At 45.3% G+C, this 23,827-nt stretch overlaps 1 protein-coding gene across 1 annotated transcript; it reads right to left on the reverse strand.

Moving 5' to 3' along the window:
* Positions 1 to 1,500: 1,500 nt before the first annotated feature.
* PGB1 (pepsinogen B1) lies at positions 1,501 to 10,644 on the reverse strand. Its single transcript, XM_030326542.1, has 9 exons — positions 10,562 to 10,644; positions 9,831 to 9,987; positions 8,124 to 8,241; positions 7,473 to 7,591; positions 6,598 to 6,797; positions 4,905 to 5,027; positions 2,995 to 3,142; positions 1,999 to 2,097; positions 1,501 to 1,791 (listed from the first exon to the last, which is right to left on the reverse strand). Exons 1-9 carry the CDS (start codon positions 10,615 to 10,617, stop codon positions 1,639 to 1,641), a joined length of 1,173 nt encoding a protein of 390 aa, XP_030182402.1. The 5' UTR covers positions 10,618 to 10,644; the 3' UTR covers positions 1,501 to 1,638.
* Positions 10,645 to 23,827: the final 13,183 nt, after the last annotated feature.

Raw genomic sequence — 23,827 nt, forward strand, 5'->3', positions numbered from 1 at the left:
ATCTTTATCCTATGTTCCCCTCCACAGATGTTGTTGTGAAACATCTCCACCAAGAAATTCCAAATTACAAGTCTCTATTGTCACCTCCCCCATCCATAGTGTCTATCCCTTCTCTCTTCCTCCTTACCTCCCCCCCTTTCTTAAAATGTCCATTACACCTCATTTCTTTTGCCTTTTTTGACCCACTGGGCTCTCTCTCTCTCTCTCTCTGTCTCTCCTGCACTCTCTTTCTTTTTTTCTCTCCCCAGTCCCCCAGTCTCTATCACATAAGATACAAGAATCAGACAGGCAAGATTTTTATTAGTGTGATGGGGACAGCATGATATATTGGCAGGTGGGAAACACATATTAATCTTGTCCCCATCCTACAATGATAGACAATGTGGAATAGACCTCAAGCTGCGAGAAGCTTCTGTGAATTGCCAAAAAAGTCTGTATCTCCCATAAGAGAAACACAAGAAAGAAAAAGCAATGTCCAAAGTGCAGACATTAGGCTCCATAAGATAACATCGTATGTTGGTAGAGGGGAATGATGCAATGCTGTGGAGAAAGGCACACCTCCATCCACCACCACCACCCATGCACATCTGGACTGAGAATTCTTTGCATCTTTCTTCCCAGATACATCTTTCTAATTACATTTCTGGAAACAATTTTGAGTCCCAGAGCCACACCAGTTCTTAGCTCCCCAAAGGCAGCATTACTGTGGTCGAAGAACCCACTGCAGATGATTGCTCATAACCTACCGTGGAGGGCAAGTTCAGCTACTGGTCTTACTGCCATCAGAAAACCGCTCTGGAGCCAGAGGCTCTACTTGATAGAAAATCCCTAGGGAGCCAACGCCATGCCTCATTTATAATTGCATGCGTCCATGGCTTGTACATAGCAGACTTCATCACGTGGCAGCACAATAAAAGTATTTAATACCTTGAATCTGGATCTGATTTTAACACTAACTGTATGACTACCTGTCCACACCTCACTTTCTTCCACTGTAAAATGAGATGGGGTTTCTAAACTCAAAAGCAGTCAGGCCCAGGCAGGTAAAGTGCGTATGTGAGCAGCCTGAGAGCACCAGTAGTGATAGGGGGTCTGTGAAAAAATCAGATAATGTCAACATACATTAAAGCTGTGTTGCTAACCTACAAACAAAAACAACAAAACCTACTGTGTTGTCTGATCAGATTTGATTCAGCATTAGTTTGAAATGCTCACTAAGGTTTCTTTTTCTTCTCTAACATTCAAGAATGGAGAGGAGAATGTGTTGGAAGGGAGAGTGCTGGGAGTGCAGTTCGCCTCCGCCACAGTTCCTCATGTAGGTTCTACTGCGCCCTTAACGTCTGTGCTGTGGATCCTCACTCTGAGATCTCTGCTCCCCTGTTCTTGCCCATTAGTCAATTCACTGATTTCCCAAGGAGCTGGTGCTAACTTTCAATTTAGAATAAACTAAGCAGAACACAAGACATTTGGAAGGAACAGCAAAGACATTTGGAGATTATTAATTTATTATTTGCTGCAAGTAAGACTCTATTATTGCACAAAACGGTCAGACTAGCCTAAAATGCTGCTGTCGGCTGAGACAGAAGGGCAATCCCCAGAGTCCTGCAGGGAGGGTGGAGACAGCTTCCTCTTACTAGTCTAGGCAGAGAGGGCAAAGCCCACCCTGTTGACGGCCATGTCGTAGACAGTGTAATATTCCCTGAGGAAGACATCTCCCAGAATCCACAGGGGCTGCCCATTGGGGGAGGGCAGGTAAGTGACTTCAATGCCGAGCGTGCAGTAGCCATTGTTCTGAAGAGACAAAGGACATGACAATATAACTAGTTGCATATAAAGGCTTTTCCCCACTGGAAGTTCCCATCCTATATTCCATGACACCTGCGGGGTCTCTGGCTTCTTGTTCACCCTCAGCCCTGCCGCTGGTGACTCCCCAGAATACTAGACACCTGTTTGGACCCATCCAATCCCATGTCCGTGGAGCCCAGAGTGCATACATACGTTGAGGACATAGGTAGAGGGAGGCAGAGGTAAAGGAGACCCGCTGATGACGAAGGTGATGGTGGGCATGCTCTGTATGGAGTTGCAGTTGACCACAAACTGAGAGAGAGGAGAGGCAGAGCTGTAGCGTGCCAGGAGACGGGGGGCCCAGACAAAGGGCCCTAGTCCCCCTTTCCCTGTGAGACTTCCTTCCTGACCTTCCAGCAGAGGCTGTTTGAGAGCATGGAAAGCAAGGCCTGATTCCCAGGCACAACACTGACCAGGTGCTCTGCTTTCCTGGGTCTCCCTGAACACATCTCAGCTCTCAGATTTGGGTTGTGTTGGTATGGCCGTAAGGAGTTAGACTCATTCCAGAACAGATTTCTACCTTCAGAAAGTGCAACTTACAGAGAAGAAACACAGGCCCAGCCTGTAAAAGCACACTTTCGCACAATTCATATCCCTGCTTGTGTGCACCTGTCCACGTCCTCATCACACACACACACACACACACACACACACCCTGAGGAGCCAAGATTTGGTCTGACTAAACAAGACTCTTGCATGCTGGAGGAGCAAACTGCAGAAGTGTGTACAAGGGGAGCAGGGGTGGGGACGGGAGGCTACTCAGATAAAAGCCAAAGGAGTATTTCTAGGTAAAAAGAAATCTCGGTGGAATGGGGAAATGTGATATGCCTGCCTCTATTGGCACACGTCAAATGACACTGGCCACACCAAGGTGAAATGTGCTCCTAGGGCTGCAATGGAACAGCCGTCCCTCCTGACAACCATTCAGCCCATACTCACAGTCTGGTTGGTGTTACTCCCTCCCCTCACCCCTCCTTGCTTTGAGGGTTCATGCCTGAAAGGTCATGCTGTGTCCCCACCTGTTCTGTCCTGCCAGGGGCTCAGCTCCCCACAAATCCCTCCTCCTATCTCTCATGAACTCATTGCACTTAGGCTCCTGTGCTGAGGCTGCGTAGATGTGCAGAGGAATCTTGGCTTCTGGTTACTCACATCGCCGTTCTGATCTTGCTGGGCTCCTGTTGCCTTCACAAAGGAGTCCAAGTACTGCTGGGGAACAGTCAGTGGGAAGGTCCCCGTATCCACAATGCCCTGGCATCCCTGGGAGCAGAAGCCGGTGGCCTGGTTACCGATGAGAAACCTGAGGGGAACACCAGTACAAAGAGAGTCGAGCATTTCTGACACAAAGAAGTGCCTTTTTACCCTAACCTGCCAACCCTGCTCCTCTGAAGATATGCCTCTCCTCAAAACTCAGGACATACCTCGGAACTGCAATCCACGTAATATGATTTTTGTGTCTTTGTGATTATCAGAGTAACATCCTCAGTCTTGCTCTGGTAACTACTCCAGCTCTGACTGAAAGCTCTGGGGAGGCAGGGAGCGTGTCTTGTCTTTAATCTACCTATATGCGGCCCGGCACATAGTGCCAAAGAGCTAGAGCTGGGAATCACTTCAAAAATACACATTGGGCACCTACTATATACAAAGCATTCGTATAAGAATTATGGTGATATAAAGGTGAGTCAATTATATTCGATGTTTTTAAAGAACACGTTCTAATGGACATGTGACAACACCATACATTAAGCCACAGCTAACACCATAAGGCAGTAGCTGGTAATCTCCATAACGTGGTTCTATGTGATTCGGTCCCTGTTTCCTCATCCAGCTTTTTCTGCTACTCTACGCTTCCTCTTCAGTCCACGTATATTTTGGGTGTTTTTGGTGAACTAAGGCACTTGGAATAATGGTGAACAGGACAGACACAACAGAATTAACAGAAACACACAGATGGAGTTTGATTGCAGCCCTGGTGAGTGCTTGATCTAGTCTGGGTGTGGGAGGCATTTAGTCAGATGAGGATTTTTCTGAGAAGAAATACTTAAAGTGTGAGTGAAATTGGTCCAAGTGAAAAGATCCCTTTATTCCAGGCACATGAAACTAGTTGTCAGACATCCAACTGCTCACCTGTCTCTCTACCCTTGCACTGGCTGGTTGCACTGTGACTTACCCAGAGATGAGGAGATACATATTAGGACGAAAGCTGGTAAGACTATGGGACTGAAAGAGAGACTGGGACCCTGAGAGGCCTTTTCAAGGGAGGTAATAATTCATCTGGGCTCAGAAGGATGTGCAAGGACATGAGGACCACTTCAGGTGTTATAGTCAAAAGAGAAGAAGCAAGAAAATCATGGCGAGGTGCAAGGACATGGTCAAGTCCGTGCTGCACATCCGGAAGTGGTGGGAAGGCTGTTCTGATAGGTAGGGCTCAGCTGTTGGATGGTCTCAACTACTGGCCAAAGACATGTATCTTTATCTGGCAGTGATGGACATTTCCTGAAGGCTTGGGGTGTAGAAGTAAGTGATTCATGATCGTGGGTTAGAGGATCAAATATGCTTGGGCTCAAATTTTGAAATGTGTGAAATGTGTGACTTTGGATAAGTTACTTAACCTCTGAGCCTTGATTTCTTTATCTATATAAAGAAATATACTGCTGACCACCTTATAGTGTTGTAGTGGAGATTACATGCAATAATATATTAAATAAATATTTAGCACATTGGGCACATAGAAAACACCCATGATAGCTATTACATTTCCTGATGAAGGAAGTGGTAAAGACTACGCTAATTGGGATAAGGAAGCTTCCAGGAACAAAGATGTAGATTCACAGAGACCTAGGAATGACCAACCTGCTGACATGGCAAGGCTCAGTGACCAAGTCAAAAAGTTCAGTCGAGAGCTAGATGCCAAAGTCTACTGAGCTCCTGGAATAATCAGCCTGAGGGTTTGCTGATTCTCTTTAAGAGGTTTATGCCATGACAAGAACAGGAAATAGAGTCACACTGGAGGGACACTCTAGGGGTGCCCATAATCCATAGGAACTTTCCTCTGTACTTACTCATCGATGGCAATCTGCCAGTACAATTCCCGGGTGACAGGAGTCCAGACGATCTCACCAGAATAAAATTGGGTGTCCACACCTCCCAGGATGAGTTCTCCACCATACTCATAGGTTGGTTGGCTAGGGAGAAAAGGAGAAGAGCGTGAGTTCCCACAACACACATGGCCAGGCAGCCCCTCCCTCCCCTCTCACTGTCCCTCTCTCCTTCAGACACAGTGGAACCAGAGGAAGAGGGGTACCATCCTCTGACCTGCTCTTCAGGCTCCGCCAGGCTTAAGGCATAAGGGAGAGGAGCCTCCTCGGAGGAACACCCAGAGTATCAGAGAACTGGAAGCACAGACTCTGCCCATAAAAGAGGCGATGGGATTGGAAACCAGGCCTGTGAAAACAAACTCTAAAAGCCTCCCAGGGACACCCTCCTGAGGACAAAGTGAGAACAAGAAGAAACCCCTCAGAGAGTACCTGGAGGGGCCTGACAGACAGAGATCTCAAGTGGGCAGTGATGGGGATGCTCCTGTCGTGCTCAGGTTGGTAACTAGACGGTGTTAAGAGGATTCAGGCCTCTTCTGTTCCCTAACCCGGGCCTGCCAGTCATTGAACATTTGGACTCAGGTGCCCTGAGGATCATTGTTTGGGGAAAAAATTAGTAAATAAAGTTCACCATGAAAGCTCAAGACCAGTAGAGTAGGATAGGTCTTGGATTTGTGACCAACATATTTGCATTTGAATCATGGCCTCACACCTACCAGTGAGTCAGTGAGTGACCTTGCTCAATAGTGACTACCTTTGAGCCTGCATTTCCTTCTGGCAAAAAGAAGTCAATAGAATTTTTGAAATAAGAATTGCTATGAGAACACTTTGGAAAGTCAGATGTGTATTGTAATTATCATTTCATTGTTGTTCTCTCTATTACCAAATGATCATCAGGCTAGTTCTATGGCTCTACTGTTGTTACAAATCTAATACAACAACTTCAAATTTTTTAATCAAAAGGTGAGGGACTACAGTTCATTTTTTTTTAATTTTTTTAATGTTTTTATTTATTTTTGAGACAGAGAGAGACAGAGCATGAGCAGGGGAGGGGCAGAGAGGGAGACACAGAATCCGAAGCAGGCTCCAGGCTCTGAGCTGTCAGCACAGAGCCCAACGTGGGGCTCGAACTCACGGAGTGTGAGATCATGACCTGAAGTCAGACGCTTAACCGACTGAGCCACCCAGGCTCCCCCAGTTGATTTTTTAAAAAAGAGTCATCTTATGACTTATGGCCTGAATTAAAAATTCTTCTAGTGCATTTAGGGGCACCTGAGTGGCTCAGTCAGTGAAGCATCCAACTCTTGGTTTCAGCTCAAGTCATGATCTCAAGTTCACAAGTTTGAGCCTTGCATCGGGCTCTGTGCTGACAGTGTGGAGTCTGCTTGGGATTCTCTCCCTCTCTCTCTGTCCCTCCCTTTCTCATCTCTCTTTCTCTCTCTCTCAAATTAATAAATAACCTTTAAAAAATATTCTTCTAGTGTATTTAAATAAAATCCCCTGCAAAATGAAATAATAAATGTTCAGAAATGCATTGATTGCATATAGCAAGTTATACTTGTCAGGAAACTTTAAAACCTGGGCTCTGTGTGATGTTGACTTGTTGAAAGCCCCTACAGCAATTCATTTGCACCTACCCACCCAGGGCAAGGGTGCTCACCGAGAGAAGTAGAAGCTGAAGATGGGTCTGGTGAGCTGGCCCTGCTGCATCATGCTCTGAAGGACGGTTGGGCCATTCTGCACCGCCAGGTTGGGGTAGGCCATTCCCAGGATACCATCAAAGTATGAATAGTAGAAGGGGTAGTTGGGCTCATTCTCACTCATGCCAAACACCTGGTTGTGGATGACGATGTTCTGGACCTGGGACAAGCAGAAAGAAAAGATTCACAATTCAGGTGGACAAATCCTACATAGACTTAGGTGTCCAGGGAATGGAACCTAGACCCTTTTTTAGGGAGAAGAAGTTGGCTTCTTTCACGCTTAGCTCAATCCTAGGGTGGGGCACGGAAAATGAAGGGATGACAACATGACCCAACCATGTGTGTCTTGGAAAGAATGTGGGTGTTGGGGAAGTAGAGGCCATTGTTTTCTGGGGTGGCAGTTTTCATTTCCAAGGACAGTGTAAGGACAGTGGCTGGTTTTATATTGAACCGTCCATGTGCAAGAATGACATAGGACCCATGGGTGCTTGATGTAAAGAAAAGAAAATAGTGAAAGGAAGGTCTTCAAATATCCAGAGTGAAGTCATGTGGAGGAGGAAGCAGATGTGCTCCAGGTGGTTGAAGAGGACAGTTAAGACCAGGGAGCAAAGTCATGGGGAGGCACAATGTAAAGAGCCTGCAGCAGTCAGGACTGCTGTAGGGCTATCCCAGTCTTGGGAGAGAGGTTTAATTATATGGCCAGTGGTGTTCTTTCCAAGAATCAGCTTCTGGGAATTTGTACCTAATTAGTAATCATGGATATCGCTGACAGCTTAAGGCTCTAGAATAGGGGAGCCAAATGACAGACCCACAGGAGGATAAGAACAGCACTTACAGTCACAGTGTCATATCCCAGGAGCACAGTCAGGCTTCCAAAACCATAGGCCAGTGTATAGGTTTGCTCACTATTTCTGAAGGTGGAAGACGTTCTGGGGTTGAACTTGTTGTGATTGGCTGTGGAAAAACAGAATTAAATATTAGCAGCATTCGTGGCTCTCCAAAATACATATACAGCATTCGTGGCTCTCCAAAATACACGGCCTGGGACCATCAGACCAAACCTGGGATTGGGCTTCAGCCTCAGACTCTGGGCTGAAGGCAATCAATAGCCCCAGAAAAGTCTGTCCCCTTGGGAAACAAATGTTGCCCCAATTCCTTCCAACCTACCATTTCCTGAAGCATGGGTCAACTCAAAAGTGCCAGGAATTGGGGCCCACAGGAGAGAGCTGAGGAAAGGGATCAATAGAGAAAGGAATGGAAGCCCTGGTCTACTTCTTTCGCTTTCTAGAGATGCAGCACTTGTGAAATACAGACCAAGAGCAAGATTTCCAGATGTTCTGAATTTAAGGAGGCTGAGATCATGGATATGCACCAAGACTAGACTTGGTGCACCATCTAGACTTGGATGGTGGGCTTGTGCTTAATCCTGACTCTGCGTCGCCCTCTGCTCCTATCCGTAGGTGGGTGGTGATGGTGGTATACTCACAACAGGCCTGGCTCTGGCAGTAGATGGAGGGCACCCACAGGTTGGATGAACCCGTGTCAAAAAGGATCAGGAAATTTTGTGGTGGTGTCCCAATGCTGATCTCTCCAAAGTAGTAATTCTGCAAAGAACAGTTTATCACCCGTATTAAGCAGCCAAATCTTGTCCTAAGAATAGGGAAGAAGTTGACTCACTAGAAGCCACATTTTCCCCAAATAATTTCCTTGGGGGAGTAAGTAGCTTCTCCTCCAACAGGTTCTTCTTTCCATCTGGAGTCAGATTCTCTCAATATTCCCCACTTTTGTCCCTAATTGCAAACCTTTGACTAGCTGAGTCTGGCAAGACAATTTCTTCTTCCAAACTGTTTTCTACTTTGTATCAGGTGATACCTCCATGGATTTACCATTTTATGCCCGAACATGCAAAGCTGGAGAAGCAATCACTTTCTCCTTTCCCAGTGTTCATCCACTGTTGCAGGGAGTATGGCCGGAGTTGCAAAAGAGGAGTCCGTAAACAAAGCGCAGTTAAGTGAAGGTCCTCATACTCGAGTCGGAATGAGGCCCCGACTCCAGAATGAAGCTTCTTTTTATTAAGATAATTGCTAAAGGCTACGTGCATAAAGTCAGCTAAGCAAGTGTGTTAATGAATCTAATGATTTAGCTTTTCAAGGTTGAATTTCGAGTTAATTGGTTTCTATAACACTAGGAAGGGTCAGGTGTGAAGGAGGATCCGGCCCTGGACAATGTTAATGTCTCTAGTCGTCCCTTAGGAGCTGCAGCCACATTCAGCTGTGTAAACATGTCCTAAGACCTTGCACCTTCTCTAGCCATTCCCTTTTGAAGTCTTTTCCTTTGATGCTGTCTCCTACGTCTCCCACAACCCATCTTCCCCACATCTCTCTCCCTCTATCTCTCTCTCTCTCTCTCTCTCTCTCTCACACACACACACACACACACACACACCGATGTCCCTTTTTCTCTTCCAGTGTCAAGTATTTCCCCACCATTCTTCTCCCTCTGGTCACATAGTAGCCAAGGTGCCAGGAAATCAAAAATGAGGGTAAAATGAGGGTAGCATGGAAATCAAGAGAACTTCACTGAGACACAATTTGAGTTCTCAGTGAATTTTGGCCAGTCATGTCACTGACCTACCTCTTTATCCACCATCTATAGAAAGTGGAATTTGAAATAGGAGATTCCCTAGATCTGACACTCATGTAACATCTCACTAAAGACAGTCCATGGGACACCAGTGTGTTGAGATGCCCTGAGCAGACACTGCAGTCTCAAGAACATGCAAATACTTGCTCTGAGCACCAGTGTATGTTCCCAAATGGGGAGCTACATAGCATCTGGAGCTACTGGAGATTTTGCCTGGCCGCTTTGCCTGTGCTTTCCCTCTTTCCCCTACAGCTCATCACTAGGACTTCCTTTCGATTGCTCAATTGACTGGAACATGGTCATTCGGAATCTCCTAACCATGTAAATGGAGCTTTAGAGAGTGAGCCAGTAATGACAGGAAAGAAGGAAGGAGAGGGAATATGATAGTGTTAAATGGTACCAACTCATAACTTCTCCGGATACTTTCCTGAGGAAGGAGAGACTTGGGTTTAGTAAAAAATCCAAAATCAGAGCTAATGAGAGGTCTAAATGAGTATCTGAGAATAGTTATCAGCCAAGAGTTATGGACACCACCTCGACCCTCACTTACATCCAGGTAGTTGGTGAAGGGCTCATAAGCAACAGCATCATTATTGAAAAGATACTTGGCACCTGGATCAACCTTTGGGTGGTTCTTCAGGAAAGTCTGTAGTACACCCCGCTCTTCCATCACCTGGCGGATGGACTTGCCTTTCTTCAGAATGATTCTGCAGAGAATAGGGCAAAAGGAGTGACCTTCACCTTCCCCATGAAAGCAATGCCTTCATTGATCTGATGTGGGTTTTCAAACCTTCTTATACTCTACCCAAGAAGAGCCTCTTATAAGAAATCCTCCTGGATTTTAGTGAGTTCTGACCACTGCAGTCACTCCAGCATTTCCAGCACGAAAATGCACTGCAATATGTATTTGGGGTTTTCTGCTTACATATGGCTTACACAGAATAAATTTCCATTTATCCAAAGTCCCTCCTGTAAACTAGGGACATATATCCTGCATCCCTTTTTCTTAGCCAACAAAACACCAACCCACCTTTAATCTCACAACACGCACACACACACACACACACACACACACACACACGCACACACCATCCATCCACCCATCCATCCACCCATCCATCCATTGTAAGTCTTCACTCCCTGTGGTTTTTGGGTACATGTATCATGACACAATCTGACTGCCTTTCCATGAGATCTATAGGGGAAGGCCTTTGCTCTACCCTAGCTTGTGCTTCTCCCTCAGGGCTGGAATTTACGATGAAGCTGAATCCCCATGCACACCTTTCCACACCCTCCGAGAGGTGTAGACAAACCAACACCAAGACCAGGATCTTCATTGTGCTGATCTCAATGGCCCAGAGACACGTAGAACACAGTGGCAGACCCAAGGGTTGGGACACACAGAGAGAGATTGGATCTCTCTTTTATACCTCCATCTCCCGGCACTTTTCACCTCTAGGCACGTAGGCTTCTTAACCTTTACACCAGCTTGTGGCCCTACATGTTCATTGATTCTGTTTGTTTTTCCCTCTGGAAATATCATGGCCTTTAATATTCTCTCTGTTGGCAATTTAAAAAGCGATTAGTGGCTTTGTTGATGGAATTCACAGATTAGGATGTGATAGCAAATGGGAAATACACTGGGGACAAGGGATCCTGGTGCCCACATCTACTGGGAAATGGGTGCTGGCAACTTCTGCCAAAACAATGGAACAATTTGTGCTTTGACTCCAAAGTCCATGTGCTTTTGGGAGATTTACAATAGACTCTCCACTTCTTCCCCTTTTCCTTCTTGTCCCTCTCATCAGACTCATCTATAGTCTCCTGAATGCGATTCTCACAGTCCATGACACTGATCTTTATTTTCTATTTCTTAGTTCACGATCAGCCAACACTTATGGAATATCTACTCTGTGCTCACCTCTGTGCTAAGCTCTGGGAGCACAAAACAAAATCAGAAATGGTCCTTGTATGCAAAGTCGGCATCCTGTCAAATGATGACAGCCTAGCATTCACATATGTGTTGAGTGAACAAGAGGGAGAAGAACAGTATGATAAAGCAAGCAGAGACAAGGAGTGATAGCTTCTGGAAGGATGGAAAAGCCTTCAGAGAAGAGGTAACATTTGAGGAAGGATCTTGCCAGATGGTAGTTGAGAAAGCAAGGAAAGTGGAAAATCCACTGGAGGCAGAAGCAAAGCCTGGACAACGGCACCCAGGAGTGAAGTGATGTGATGAAATCAGAGAACATCGTGACCAGCGTGGCCAGAAGAGCAATTTTCAACGTGGCTCCTCGGAAGCCAGGACCCAGCCCAAGAACCTGCACTGGGGCTGAGCGGTCCTCATCATGCTAACTGTCGCTCTGGAAATTATTTTCTACTCAGGACCCATCGCGATGGAAAGGCCTGTAATGCTAAAATCGGAATACTCTTGATTCTGCAAAACTGTATTAAAGCAACGTATGTTCAGTATCCACCGTATTTTAACTTCTAGTCCATTGAACTATTTGTTATCATGCTCCATACTGATGGAGCACACCTTGGAGCACCCGGATCAAACTCCTGGAGCACAGCACTAGGTGTCTACACAGACGTGACCAGATGGTGAGGCAGACCCGGTATGCCATGCTAAGCAACATGGACTGTATTCCACAAAGAGCTAAGGAACCGTTAATTTTTTTAATCCTGGAAATGACACACTTAATACCTTCTATACACACTTTACCTATTTGTAGGTATTTGTACCTATTTGTTTTCCTATTTGTAACACTTTACTAGCTTCTAGATTGTAGTGTTTTAGAAGCATGTGGTAAGAGTAGCCAGTTTATAAAATGATTCCCTACATAAAGTTGTAGAGGCAGGAACTTTGTCATGAAGCTACTCCTGAAGCCTCTGGGCTATGCACAAAGCCAAAGAGTCTCCAGTTTCATATCTATGATTTAATGTTTCCTTATAGAAAGAAATTCTTAAACAGAAACTTGAAGTTCTACAGAAGATATGCTTCTAACAATAACTCTCACTTATTGGCTTGCACTGGACACAAATTTAACTTAACCATTGTAACACCCTTAGAGGCTGATTCAACTACCCCCATGATCACATAGTTAATAAAAAAACAGGGCTGGGATTTCAAGTCTGGTTTGTCTGAACTCAACCTGTATCTCAGCACAGACCCTCCTCCAAGCCCAGGGCGCTTATGCTCTCTCTGCTTCAATGTGCATGAAACTGTCGACTTTAACAATAATAATAGAGATTTACATTTGATTGAATTTTCTGTACAAAAATATTCTAATTGCTTTTCTTCCATTCTCCTAGTTTTTCTTCCCACCTGCAGAGAAAATGTAACCCTGTATGCTGCTGCCCCCTGGTGGCAATATTCCTAACTCAACAAAAACAGGGTTTGGGAACCTTTTATGTAACTCTTCAAAGTCAAATGAGAAAGTGACAACAGCTCCTAACATGGTGTCCACAGATCACCTTCCTGTGCGGAGACAACCGGTGCCCGCTCATTAGTCATGCCCGTGGAGCTCGCGTCCTGCCCCCTTGCCCATCCGCGTCAAACCTTGCCAGGCGTTCCTGGGACTTGATGGTACATCTGTGCCCCTGGCCAGCTGCCATTCCTTAACACTCCAGGCTCCCTTACTGCACTTACCAAGGCTTCTTTGCAGCGAGATATTAGTACATGAGCTCTCAGAGTCTGTTTCCTCAGCATGAGATGAAATGTCGGTGAAACACAGACCAGCCACTGGCTGCTCCCAGAGGTACATCACTAAATGTACTAAGTGTCATCACTAAAATGTCACTAAAATAGACATTTAGACCAAAGCTTCTGAGAATCCAATATGAAAACCTTGGGTGTTAGCATCTCAAATGTGTGTAAGTGTCCCGGGAAAGTGGGAAATAATTCTCAAAAGAAATGGCTCCAAGACAGGATTTCAGGGCTGACACACATGATGTTACAGAAGCTTTGTTTATATGCACCCTATTTTCTTGTAAGTTAAAAAACAAATTCTTACTTTTTAGCCCTTTTGTGTGATTGGATTTCAAGTCTAAATGTCTTCAGTATAGGATCCTAATCTGTTGGTCAACATTTTTCTGACACTTGAGCTCAAGGAGAGGGATACTGGATCTAAGAAATCTCTGGGTGGGATGACAGACACAGCAGGTGCAAGGAGTCACCTTGGTCCTTTTCCGCCTATAGGTGTCTTTCTACAGCCTCAGCATATGTGTCTTTAGGTAGCTGAACCCCACCCTCATCTTGGGTTTCTCCCTACTGTAGGCTTAAATCTATAGCTGCAGTAGTGAAACCATGGTGATACATGAACAGTGTGGACGCCAAGGGCAAGTTGCCCCCAAATATGCCATTTTGACATATTGATTATTTTAAGTAAAAATTACTTAAGCAACAGCTGGTAGAAGGAAATTCAGATCCCCCTCTGTCCCCCCTGAGAGCAGGAAACCGATCTCCTGTATTAAAAGTACCCTCCCTACGGGCACCTGAGTGGCTCAGTCCACTGGACGTCTGACTTCGGCTCAAGTCATGATCTCGCGGTCCATGAGTTTGGCCGCACGTTGGGCTCTGTGATGACAGCTCAGAGCCTGGAGCCTGTTTCAGATTCTGTGTCTCCCTCTCTCTCTGTCCCTCCCCCGCTAACGCTCTGTCCTTCTCTGTCTCTGAAAAATGAGCAAACCTTAAAAAAAATTTTTTTTAAGTACCCTCCCTGTACTAAGAAGTATAAGGAAATCCTTATCACCAGAGATAGGGACTTTAAAGGTGAGAAAGCTGTAAAAACAAACTTTGTTATTTTTTCCAATCTATTACCTCAGCCTGAATTCTGCTTACAAGTCTCTAAGGCTTCTGAACACCTGCTTTCTTTATCCTATCAGTCCCTCACAACCTTATTTTCTCACTCTAAAATGGACAGACACTGCCTGCCTTGATCATTTCTTTAGGTTTCAATCTCATTATTAGGCCCCCAAGTGACTTAATGAAACTTTGAGTTTTTTACTTCTGTAAATCTGTTTTATGTAAATTTGATTCTCAGTCCAATGGAAGACTTGGAATGGTAGAGAAAGAATTGTTCCTTCCCAAAAGCAGAGAGAAGATAATTCTGTCTTATCTACTTTGTGGCTGTATATGTATATATATGTATCACCCTCTAACATGTTCATTTTTTCTGAAAAACAGCACATGATGCTTTACCCTGGCATGTACCAGACTGCACATCCTCGGGAGCAAAAACACAAACAAAATTTTGCTCCATTTAATACCTTCTTGCCTCGATTTAGGACAGACTCAAAGGACACTTATTATCCTGGGTATGTCTCCTCTTTTCTGGAGTGCTTCAACAAACGGCAATAGGAAAGGACGTACAACGGAGAGGCTCCATCCAAACCACGCCAGCTCAATGAGAAACCACCCGTCCATCTTTAAAGAGCCAACCCCTTACCTTCCGGATCTCTGGCATTGTAGAATTCGAATTCACAGTGGTTCATTCAGTCAATGTTTATAAACGTGCCAGGCACTTTTAAGGGTTCCCGAGGTTTTGCTTAGTTAAACCCATCACGCAAGGCTCCTCATTCCTTGGACCCTACACTCTAGAGTCCAGACAGATGAGAAGTAAATAAACATGAAAACATCAATGGTAATTAGGACGGTTACTACAATTAAGTAGTCGGACAGTGGCGCTTCTGAGAGTGAACTTATTAATTACATCAAAACAGTAGCCACAAGCTAAGACTGTCACGGGCACACCAGGCAGTGTGGTGAGCTGGCGATGTGCTATGAAGACAGTAACCGGGTGATTGGATGGATGGCACTGTTTTGGCAAGGATGTCCAGAAAGGTCTTTAGGGGAACAGACACGTGATCTGAAGTCTGAGTGACAAGATGGTGCCAGGCCTGTGAAGATCTGGGCCCTGGGAAGCCCAGGGCTTCCCAGGCAGCAGGAACAGCAAATGGGAAGGCTGTACGCTGGGGAGGAACTGGCGGGCGGAATGAAGAGAGAGGCTGGTGTGGCGAGGGTGTGCTCAGCAAGGAGGAACTGAACACAGGAGGAAGACCAGGGCTGAGCACGTGGCCCTTGTAGACCAAGTGCTTCAGGAAGTCATTCAGCATGTGTGCAACTGTGGGGCAGAGGGTCAAGGTCTTTGCCTGTCTCATGAGAAATACAAGGATCAGAGAGTGGGTGTAACTTTCTCAAGGTTGCATGAAGGAAGTGAAAATGTTGACTCTTGGCCCCCATGTCCGTCCTAAGTGCTGTTTCCAACACAACAAAGAGTGTTGGGCAATTTTCTTGGAAAATGTTTCTAAGTCTCCGTGTTCCTTTCTTTAAAATGTGTATAATAATAGAATCCATCTGATAAGGTTGTAAAGATAGAGATAAGGTAGAGAAGCATCTAACACAGTACCTATAACATAATAATAATAAACTTTCAATCCATGTGAGCTATCATAATTCTGGGGGTGCTGGGTTTTTTTTTTAAGAGGAACCTTGGATTAATTCTACAACTACGTATTAAATGCCTAATGCATCCACATCACGGCAGCTAGACCCATGAGTAACATGGAGGAATCAAACACATAATCTTTGTGTTTGAGAAGTTCACCAGCTCTTCTCAGAGATTTGTCAAGTAGAAAACAATTCCTAGCATGACAGCAGCAGAGGAAGGTGACAGAGAGTAGCTGTACATGCAAACATTGACAGCATCCCCGAGACGAGGCTCCTCTGGGGTGGGCTTCAGCCGGGCCACACCAGCAGCGACGAGCCAGGAAGACCAGAGGTGGAGGGCTCTCATTAGAATATTGACCCAGACAATACTCCTTCCTTGCAGCTGTCCACTGACAAGGACTTCAGAAAGCACCGGAACCGCGTGGCCTACCTAAGCCTGTTTTACAACTGAGGAGCTGTGACTGCCTTCACGCAGTCGTCCTGACCACAGATCCAGGACTGAGGACAGAGTCGCTCTTCCCCCTGCACTGCTGTGCTCTCTCCTCTGCCAGCATGGGGCCCGGGGAGGGAGAGGGCTCATAACTACCGTGTGAGAGGAGAAAGACTGCTGCAGAGCTCTGACTCCATGTGCTGGTTTGTCGTGGGTGTACGTACGTAGACGGGCCTGGAGGTTCCTGCCGAGTGTTCAGTGGGGTGGCTCCATTTTACCGACCTACTCGTGGGTCCCTGTCCTCACGCTCTCGTTCCCAGGTTCCAGTCTTATGTATTCTACCACTAGCATTGGGAAGAAGGGCTGTTGGCCTCTACACATCAAGGACTAGAATGGGTTTTGGGTTTGCTTGGGCTTCTACTTGAACTTGCTGCATACAGAGGGATATTTAAAGGCAGGGTAAAACATGTTTTAAGAGTGCATCTAAGTTTCTGAGTTCCTGGCATGGACTGGCCAAGTCTGGATTTCTTTGCCTTTCCCAATTGATGCATATTTCACAGAACCAAAAATTCCCCACTTCCCATTACATCATCTGTTTCATCAGTCAGTCCTTGTATAAGTTGAGTCTGAGTGGCGAGGACTGGGGACACAACAGGAATCAAACTAAGCTCCTTTACTGGCTCCTTAGATAGGCCTGAAGTATGCAGAGGCCTCCCCATGAGGCTAGTGGATTGAGTCTACTCTCTCATCTGAGTGATTCCCTGAAGCCTTCCAAATTAGTCTCGGGATATAAAGGTCAGAACTCACAGCAGCCACATTCAAAGTACTTATCTAGACATTCTGTTCTGAGAAGCCCTTTCCTTCCGATACTGACTGAAATAACTCCTTCAGGATCGGCACTAAGTGTGGTCCACTTTGTCTTTTAATTGAAAGGTCGTTAGTGCCCACTTAGTAATTAGCAGAAAGGTGACAAGTCTGCATGTGTCTGAATACCAAAGACCCGAGAAGGTGCCAATGACTACAGAAAATCTTTAGTACTAGTATGACAATGGTCTCTGAATTTTCAGCCCAGGATTTGAGTGTGAATGCAATCAATTCAAGTTGGAAGGGAGATCCAATTATTTGCCATCCTTGGGCTAGACTATTGGAATCCTTCTCCAGCGATTTCCACGGATGGAATAGAATTGAGTATTTGCTTTGGGGCTGTGGGAAAGATGATAGCACACATTTCAGAACCCAAAAAGGAAATTCAGATCGATTTTTTTTTAATGAAAAGTGTTCCACAGCCATTTTCCCCAGGCTGCTTGTGCTCAGAGCTGTGAGGGACCAGGATATTGGATCTCAAGAGTAGAAGGATAGCAAGAGGAGAGAGATTAGAGAATGACAGAGTTTTCCTCAGGGTATTGTAATTCCTGAATTAGTCGTGTCAGTTATGTCATAGTACGTCCAGAAGCCAGCCTCACACACGTAAGGACCGGAGACTGGGACAGAGACTGAGGATCAGAAGTGCTGAGCCAGAAAGTCCTCCCATAGGGAACCCTAAGATGAGCTTCTGTGCAGAGAAACCATTGTTTCTCCAGTACTTTTTGACATATTCCTGAAGAAGGTTTTACAGGCATTATTGCCTTGCCAATCGTTGTCTCATTGGATTAACAAAATCCCCCAAGAGAAAGCCGCTTTCCCAAAAAACAAACTCTCCCCAATCCCCTCCCTCTATCCCCTCTGCCTATGATTTGAGGCTTTTCTTGGTTACAGAGTTGAAATGATGCGTGCCACTTTGATCCTTGGATTCCACATGCAGGGGACTGTTGTATCCTGAACATCTGTCCTGTTACCGTGGAAGTCATAGGTCATCACACTGATGAAATCAAGGATCCTTTTTAAAAATTTTAATGTTTACTTATTTTTGAGAGAGAGAGAGAGAGAGAGAGACAGAGCATGAGCAGGGGAGGGGCAGAGAGAGAGGGAGACACTGAATCCAAAGCAGGCTCCAGGCTCTGAACTATCAGCACAGAGCTTGACATGGGGCTTGACCTCACAAACTGTGAGATCATGAGTCAGAGCCAGAGTCCAACACTCAACCAACTGAACCACCTAGGATCCTGGAACAAGACATTTGGAGCCATCAGGATCTTGGGGGCATTTTCTTATAGACAATTTAGGAGCAAGAAATGGTAGCAGTGGGGAAATTCATGATGTCAAGCAGATATCCATATGGATACTTACTGCTTTGTCGGTAACAGTTTTCTTCATTTTACAGCCTCTTTCAAAAGAAATTGCTAATGAGGATTGCTATTATAAGTATTTGCCATGTCTTGAACCTTGTTCCTCTCCTCCCCAAAGTCCAGCATGTTGACAAGTTAAAGGGGCCACCGCCGTATTTCAGAGTCACTAACCTCTTTGGCAACTGAAGGTACCAACTCTCTCAACATTACGTTGTTGACCTAGAAAGAATTCACTGACAATTTACGCAAACAGGCATTTATTTGGGTAATTAGAATTGTAATTTGGGAGACACGGATTCAGGTAGAAACCCGACTCGTGCTCTGAGGAAGACAAAGGACAGGCAGAATTATGAAGGCAAAAGGCCCTGAGAGCAGTTGTCATTTAGGTCCTTCATGCAAAACAGGAATTGAAACTCGGTTAACTGGGATTGGTTGGGCTAGTGTGCAAATGAGGGATTGAAACTTGTTACGCTGCATTGGCTCCTGTCCAAGTCAAGAATGGGACCAATTCAGTTGTCATGGTCAGGAGGCAGGTTAAGCCCAAACTCCTGAGGGCTTGTAGCTGGCAAGAAGTTCATGGTTCCTCCGGTGATGATTTGCATAAATTCCTCCTCCCTTATAGCCTCCCGACCCTATTTTCCAAAGAGACTCTATTAGCTAAGCTTGCTTGTTTCATTTCGAAATCTCCTTTTACAACGTTCACGGGACGACTTGGTGGGATGTTCTCCACCTAAAAGCTTAGGAATCTCTGCTCCAGGATTTGGGGTCCACGAGAGACCCAGTGCACTCACTTCCTAATCTCTGCAATTTCATTTCCTGCATCAATGCTTCCCTTGTCAGCAGATACAGCTGCTGTGCTAAGCAGTCTGGGATATCCTGTTTCTTTAGCCTCTTCTTCGAAAGCCTCTAGCATTTCCTGGAAAGAGAAGAGAAAGGGATTTTGGTGGCTATCTTCATCGTGTATTTTCTAAAGTAAGTGCCTCTTGGGCTACTTTCTAGTTCATAGCAATTCCCAATTTCCAGAAATGGTCCCTAAAACATGAGGATAGGTTCTGGGGAAGTATACCTTGAATGAAAGAGATACAGACTCTAAGATCCTAGAATCTGAGTTATGTCTAATGATAATCCTGGAGACAAAGCCCGGGAACTCCTGGCAGAGAGTCTAGAAACGACCCTGCCTGCTATGAATTCACCCTCCCTTTTACAGTTCTCTCCTCCCAGTTTTGCATGGCAGGCTAAGCCCTTTCCTGCCTCGAGGCCCTTGTGGATGCTGTTACCAAGTTGCCATTTCCTACAAACATTCTTCTTCCTATCCTTTGTATGCTTGATTCCATTTAATTCTTCATATCACAGCTCAAAGGTAATGCCATTGCCTCTGAGAAGACTCCCCTGACCATCCCATCTATTTCTTCTTTTTCTTATTCTTTTCTTTTTTTTCCCCTCTGGGTTCTCCACTATAAGCCCCACAAAGCAGGCGTCATGTTTGTCTTGTTCGCTGCTCTAATCTCCAAAGTGATGCATACTGCATGGATTATAGAAGGTGCTCGATAAATGTTTCCTGAGGAAAGATATAATAAATTGTTCCCTCTCTCAATTTAATGATTCCTTCTTCAGGTTCCTACAGATACTTGTATCCTTCCAATAAATTCTGTTTGGCTTAAGCTAGCCAGAAAGTGTTTCTGTTGCTTGCAACCCCAAATGCCTTACCCAGTGTCCTGAGGCAGCACCCTTTGCTTTCCCCAGGAATGTAACTTTTATAGAAAATCGACAAGGGCACTAGCTCTCTATAAGAAGATACAGAAAGAGTGCTCCATTCTGACCTTAATCAAGATGGTAATCGCATTGAATATTCAATGTCATCAAATGCAGGGTGACAAAGGAAGTCAGTGACAGAACAGATGAGCATTTTGTGATTGACAGGCCTGGAAACCATGGTGGTGAATCTAGGCAGAGAGTTGGTCTGTATTAACATGAGCACCCCTTGGGGATCCTCCCACGCCATGTCTGATATCAGTTTTTATTACGCTCTTCATAATAACCCCTGTTGGAATTTTACACTTAAGATGAACAAGAAAAGCATTAATTTAATCAAAGGATAAGTGTTTTTACTTAAACGTGTTTTCTTCAGTATACCACTGAATAGTAATTTATCTATTTGTAAGAACAAAGGTGCATGTGCATTTTTTTTTATTAGGGCCAGTGGTTCAGATACTCTTTGATTCTAAGATGTTCATTTTTTAATATTTGCTGTTTCCAAATTAAGGTGTAATTTACAGTCTGTGAATACATTTAATGAGCCCTTCTGACCCTCAGAGAATGTACTATTAATATATTCTGAGCCCTATACTTGAAGGTGCTGTAATCTAAGATATTCAGTTCCCCTGCCATAGTCAGTATCTTTATAGCCTCAAATACATATTTTTAAAAAATTTTTTAAGTTTATTATTTTTGAGAAGAGAGAGAGACATAGAGCAAGCAGGGAAGGGGCAGAGAGAGAAGGAGAAACAGATCGGAAGCAGGCTGCAGGCTCCGAGCTGCCAGCACAGAGCCGGACCGCAGGGCTCGAACTCACAAACCGCGAGATCATGACCGAGCCGAAGTCGGTCGTTTAACCGACTGAGCCACTCAGGCGCCCCTAACCTCTCAAGATTTTTCATTTAAGTGATATGTGGGCAAGATAAGGAAAAGCTATGTTGGTGGAATGGATACTTCAGGCAAGAAGACATAGGGTCAAATACCATAGGTGGGAATTAGCCAGCTAGCTGATAGGCAACTGCAGCACGTTACTTAGCCTTAGAACAGTCACTGCACTCTTTCTAACGCTGCACTTCCAAGACGGCTATTTCTGGAGAACCTGGGAAGGGGAAGAAGAGACAGGGGCAAGTTTCTTTCTGTGTCAAATAATTTTGCACTATCCAATTAAAAAAAATCATGGAAATGCAACATTTTCTAATTAGTGACTTACCACTGACTTGGGCAAACTCTGTCCATGCAAGTCAGGTCTCATCTTACAATCTCCTTTGTCCTACATGCCTATGAGGCTCCTGATCCTTTCCGTTGCTTCCCAGAAGACAAGCCTATGACCCAGGCCAGGGCTCTGCATTCTCCTTGCCGGGGCGCTTCTCCTCCCCAAGACCCTTCTCTTCTATTGTCGTTTTCTACAATCCTTTGAGTGTCTGACTGCCCAGTCTCCATTACCGTTGCTTATCTCTCCACGTCTGCTGCTAGCCGACCATTACCACCAGAAGACGTCGGTTCCTTCCAGGCACCAGCCTCTTTTCCCCCTGCAATATCTATTTCCAGCTGTCCTGTGGCACCACTGTTTCCCACCCAGCCTCAAGCACTCATTCTCTGCTTTTCACCCTCATCCCCAGCCATGGAAATACTCTTACTTTCAAGCGCCAAAGTTCCCGCTGGCCAATGGCCAGCCAGTTGACCAGATCTCTGTCACTGCAGAAACAAAGAGGCACATTTAAGTGAGATCTCTGTGAGCTGTAGGATGCAGACACTGTGAAATGTGACTCTTGCCCCTTCATTCTCACTGTGGGAAATGGCAGCGCCAAGTATGACCTCTAAAGTCCCCAAGGCAAGGGCTCCTCCCCACCTGCCCGTGTTAGTGTTTACACCATCGTGTGTATCAAACATCTATGTCTTCTTTTTCAGGAAGACACACTACCTGCAAAGGACTATTGCCTGCCAGAATCGTATGATATTTGAGAATGAATCAGGGACTGACTTTGGGCTCAGCATTTATCCCTCCCTGTCTCCCATTCACGTGGGTTCAATTCCCTGACCATTCTTTCAGGGCTCAGTACTGAGGATACAGGACATCAACATCATTCTATTCGCAGGGGGCGATCTTGTCATTCGCGGTGGTGAGGGCATATGTCAGGTGTATGCATAGATGTGAGTCCGGCATCTGCTGGGGAGAACTTGTCTGGTTCTGGTCAATACTGGGGCCAGTCAGTAAAGTAGCACATTGGCTTCTAGGCTGGGTCCGCAAGGAGAAAGCAATTGTCACTGTAGTGTACGTTCCACTGTCAGCTCACTTGATGTGATCTCTTCAAGGGAAAGGGTTACCTCAGAGTTAGCTTGGCATAGTCCCCAGTAGATACTGCTGCACTTCTTTCCCGTGCTATGGGAGAATTGCTTAACAGTCGTGACACTTTTTTCAACAGAATCTGAGCAAAGCCTAAGCACCTTTTGTGACGCAGCTTAAAATCAATCAGACCAACACATAAATAAAATCAATTTGCCATTACAGAAGCAAGTAGCCAGGATAATTATGCTCCTTGTGTATTACGAATAACTTCACAGACCGTTCAAGTTCATTATCAATAAAACACCTACCTTTTGTAGATGGCATATGATGGGATTCGTGCTTTGTTTAGAGGGTTTACATACATTGTTTTGCTTAAATTTTAATTCCTGCAATCGTCCTATGAGGGAAATATTATCTTCATTTTTAGCTAAGGCTCAGGAAAAACTTCTCAAGACTGAAAGATTAATATCAACTCACTCGCCCATTTATTCCCCACATTTGTACTGTGCATGCACTGTTTCCAGGCAGTCTTACTCCAAAGCTCATGCTACCCTCACTCTTCTTTCCTGAGTCCCCCCGCCTCTGGGCCTTACTCATGTCTCACACCCATAGCTCAACACCTAGGTGTCAGGAAGAAGGTGATGTTTGAGAGGAGAAAAGACACCACAAAGACAAGTATAGACTGCTAGTAACAGAGATTGCATCAGCGTTGTTGGCATTAGAACACACAGATAAGTCCTGATGCTGAGTATGAAGGGCAAGTCACTTCCTCTCTCTGTGCCTTAGTTTTCTCATCTATCAAGTCAGGCATTTTGAAATCGATGAGCTCTACATTCCCTCCCAACTCTGATATTCTGGAATCCAGTAAAATGGCTTGTGGTTCCAGTCCTGACTTCCTCATGGAAGGAGAAGGGAATGCAGAGTTGGAAGAAAGGAGAAGAAGTGGAGTGACTTTCAGGAACATTGGACTGGGGAGAGGAGGTGGTGTTATTCCTCACCCAGGTGCACCTGAAGCAGAACAGCCATGCCTGAAAAAAACAAACAAAAACAAAAGCAAAAACAGGAAGTCATCAGACAGGCTTCCCAGTTGGGACCTGCTGCTACCCAAGAGACTTCCAGGGTGTTAAGGGCCCAAGGGTGTTTGGATTTATCAGTGGCCTTTCTCAGGGCTCCATTTCATCATTTCCAAGTCGAGACTTAAAGTTCCTCTGCTCAGAGCCCAGGGCATGGGGTAGGGGGGACCCCATGTAGCAGCCTCATGGAAACAGATGCCTGCCCTTCACCCCATTTCCAGTGAACCCCCCCCCCACCTGAGGTAAGGAAGAAAGGCAAAAAGAGTGGGAGACTCAGAGCCTCAGAGCAGAATCCTCCCCACAATGCCTCCACATCAGCCCCCTTGGCC

The sequence above is a fragment of the Lynx canadensis genome, chromosome C1 (assembly GCF_007474595.2).
Source record: "Lynx canadensis isolate LIC74 chromosome C1, mLynCan4.pri.v2, whole genome shotgun sequence".
Classification (NCBI taxonomy): domain Eukaryota; kingdom Metazoa; phylum Chordata; class Mammalia; order Carnivora; family Felidae; genus Lynx; species Lynx canadensis.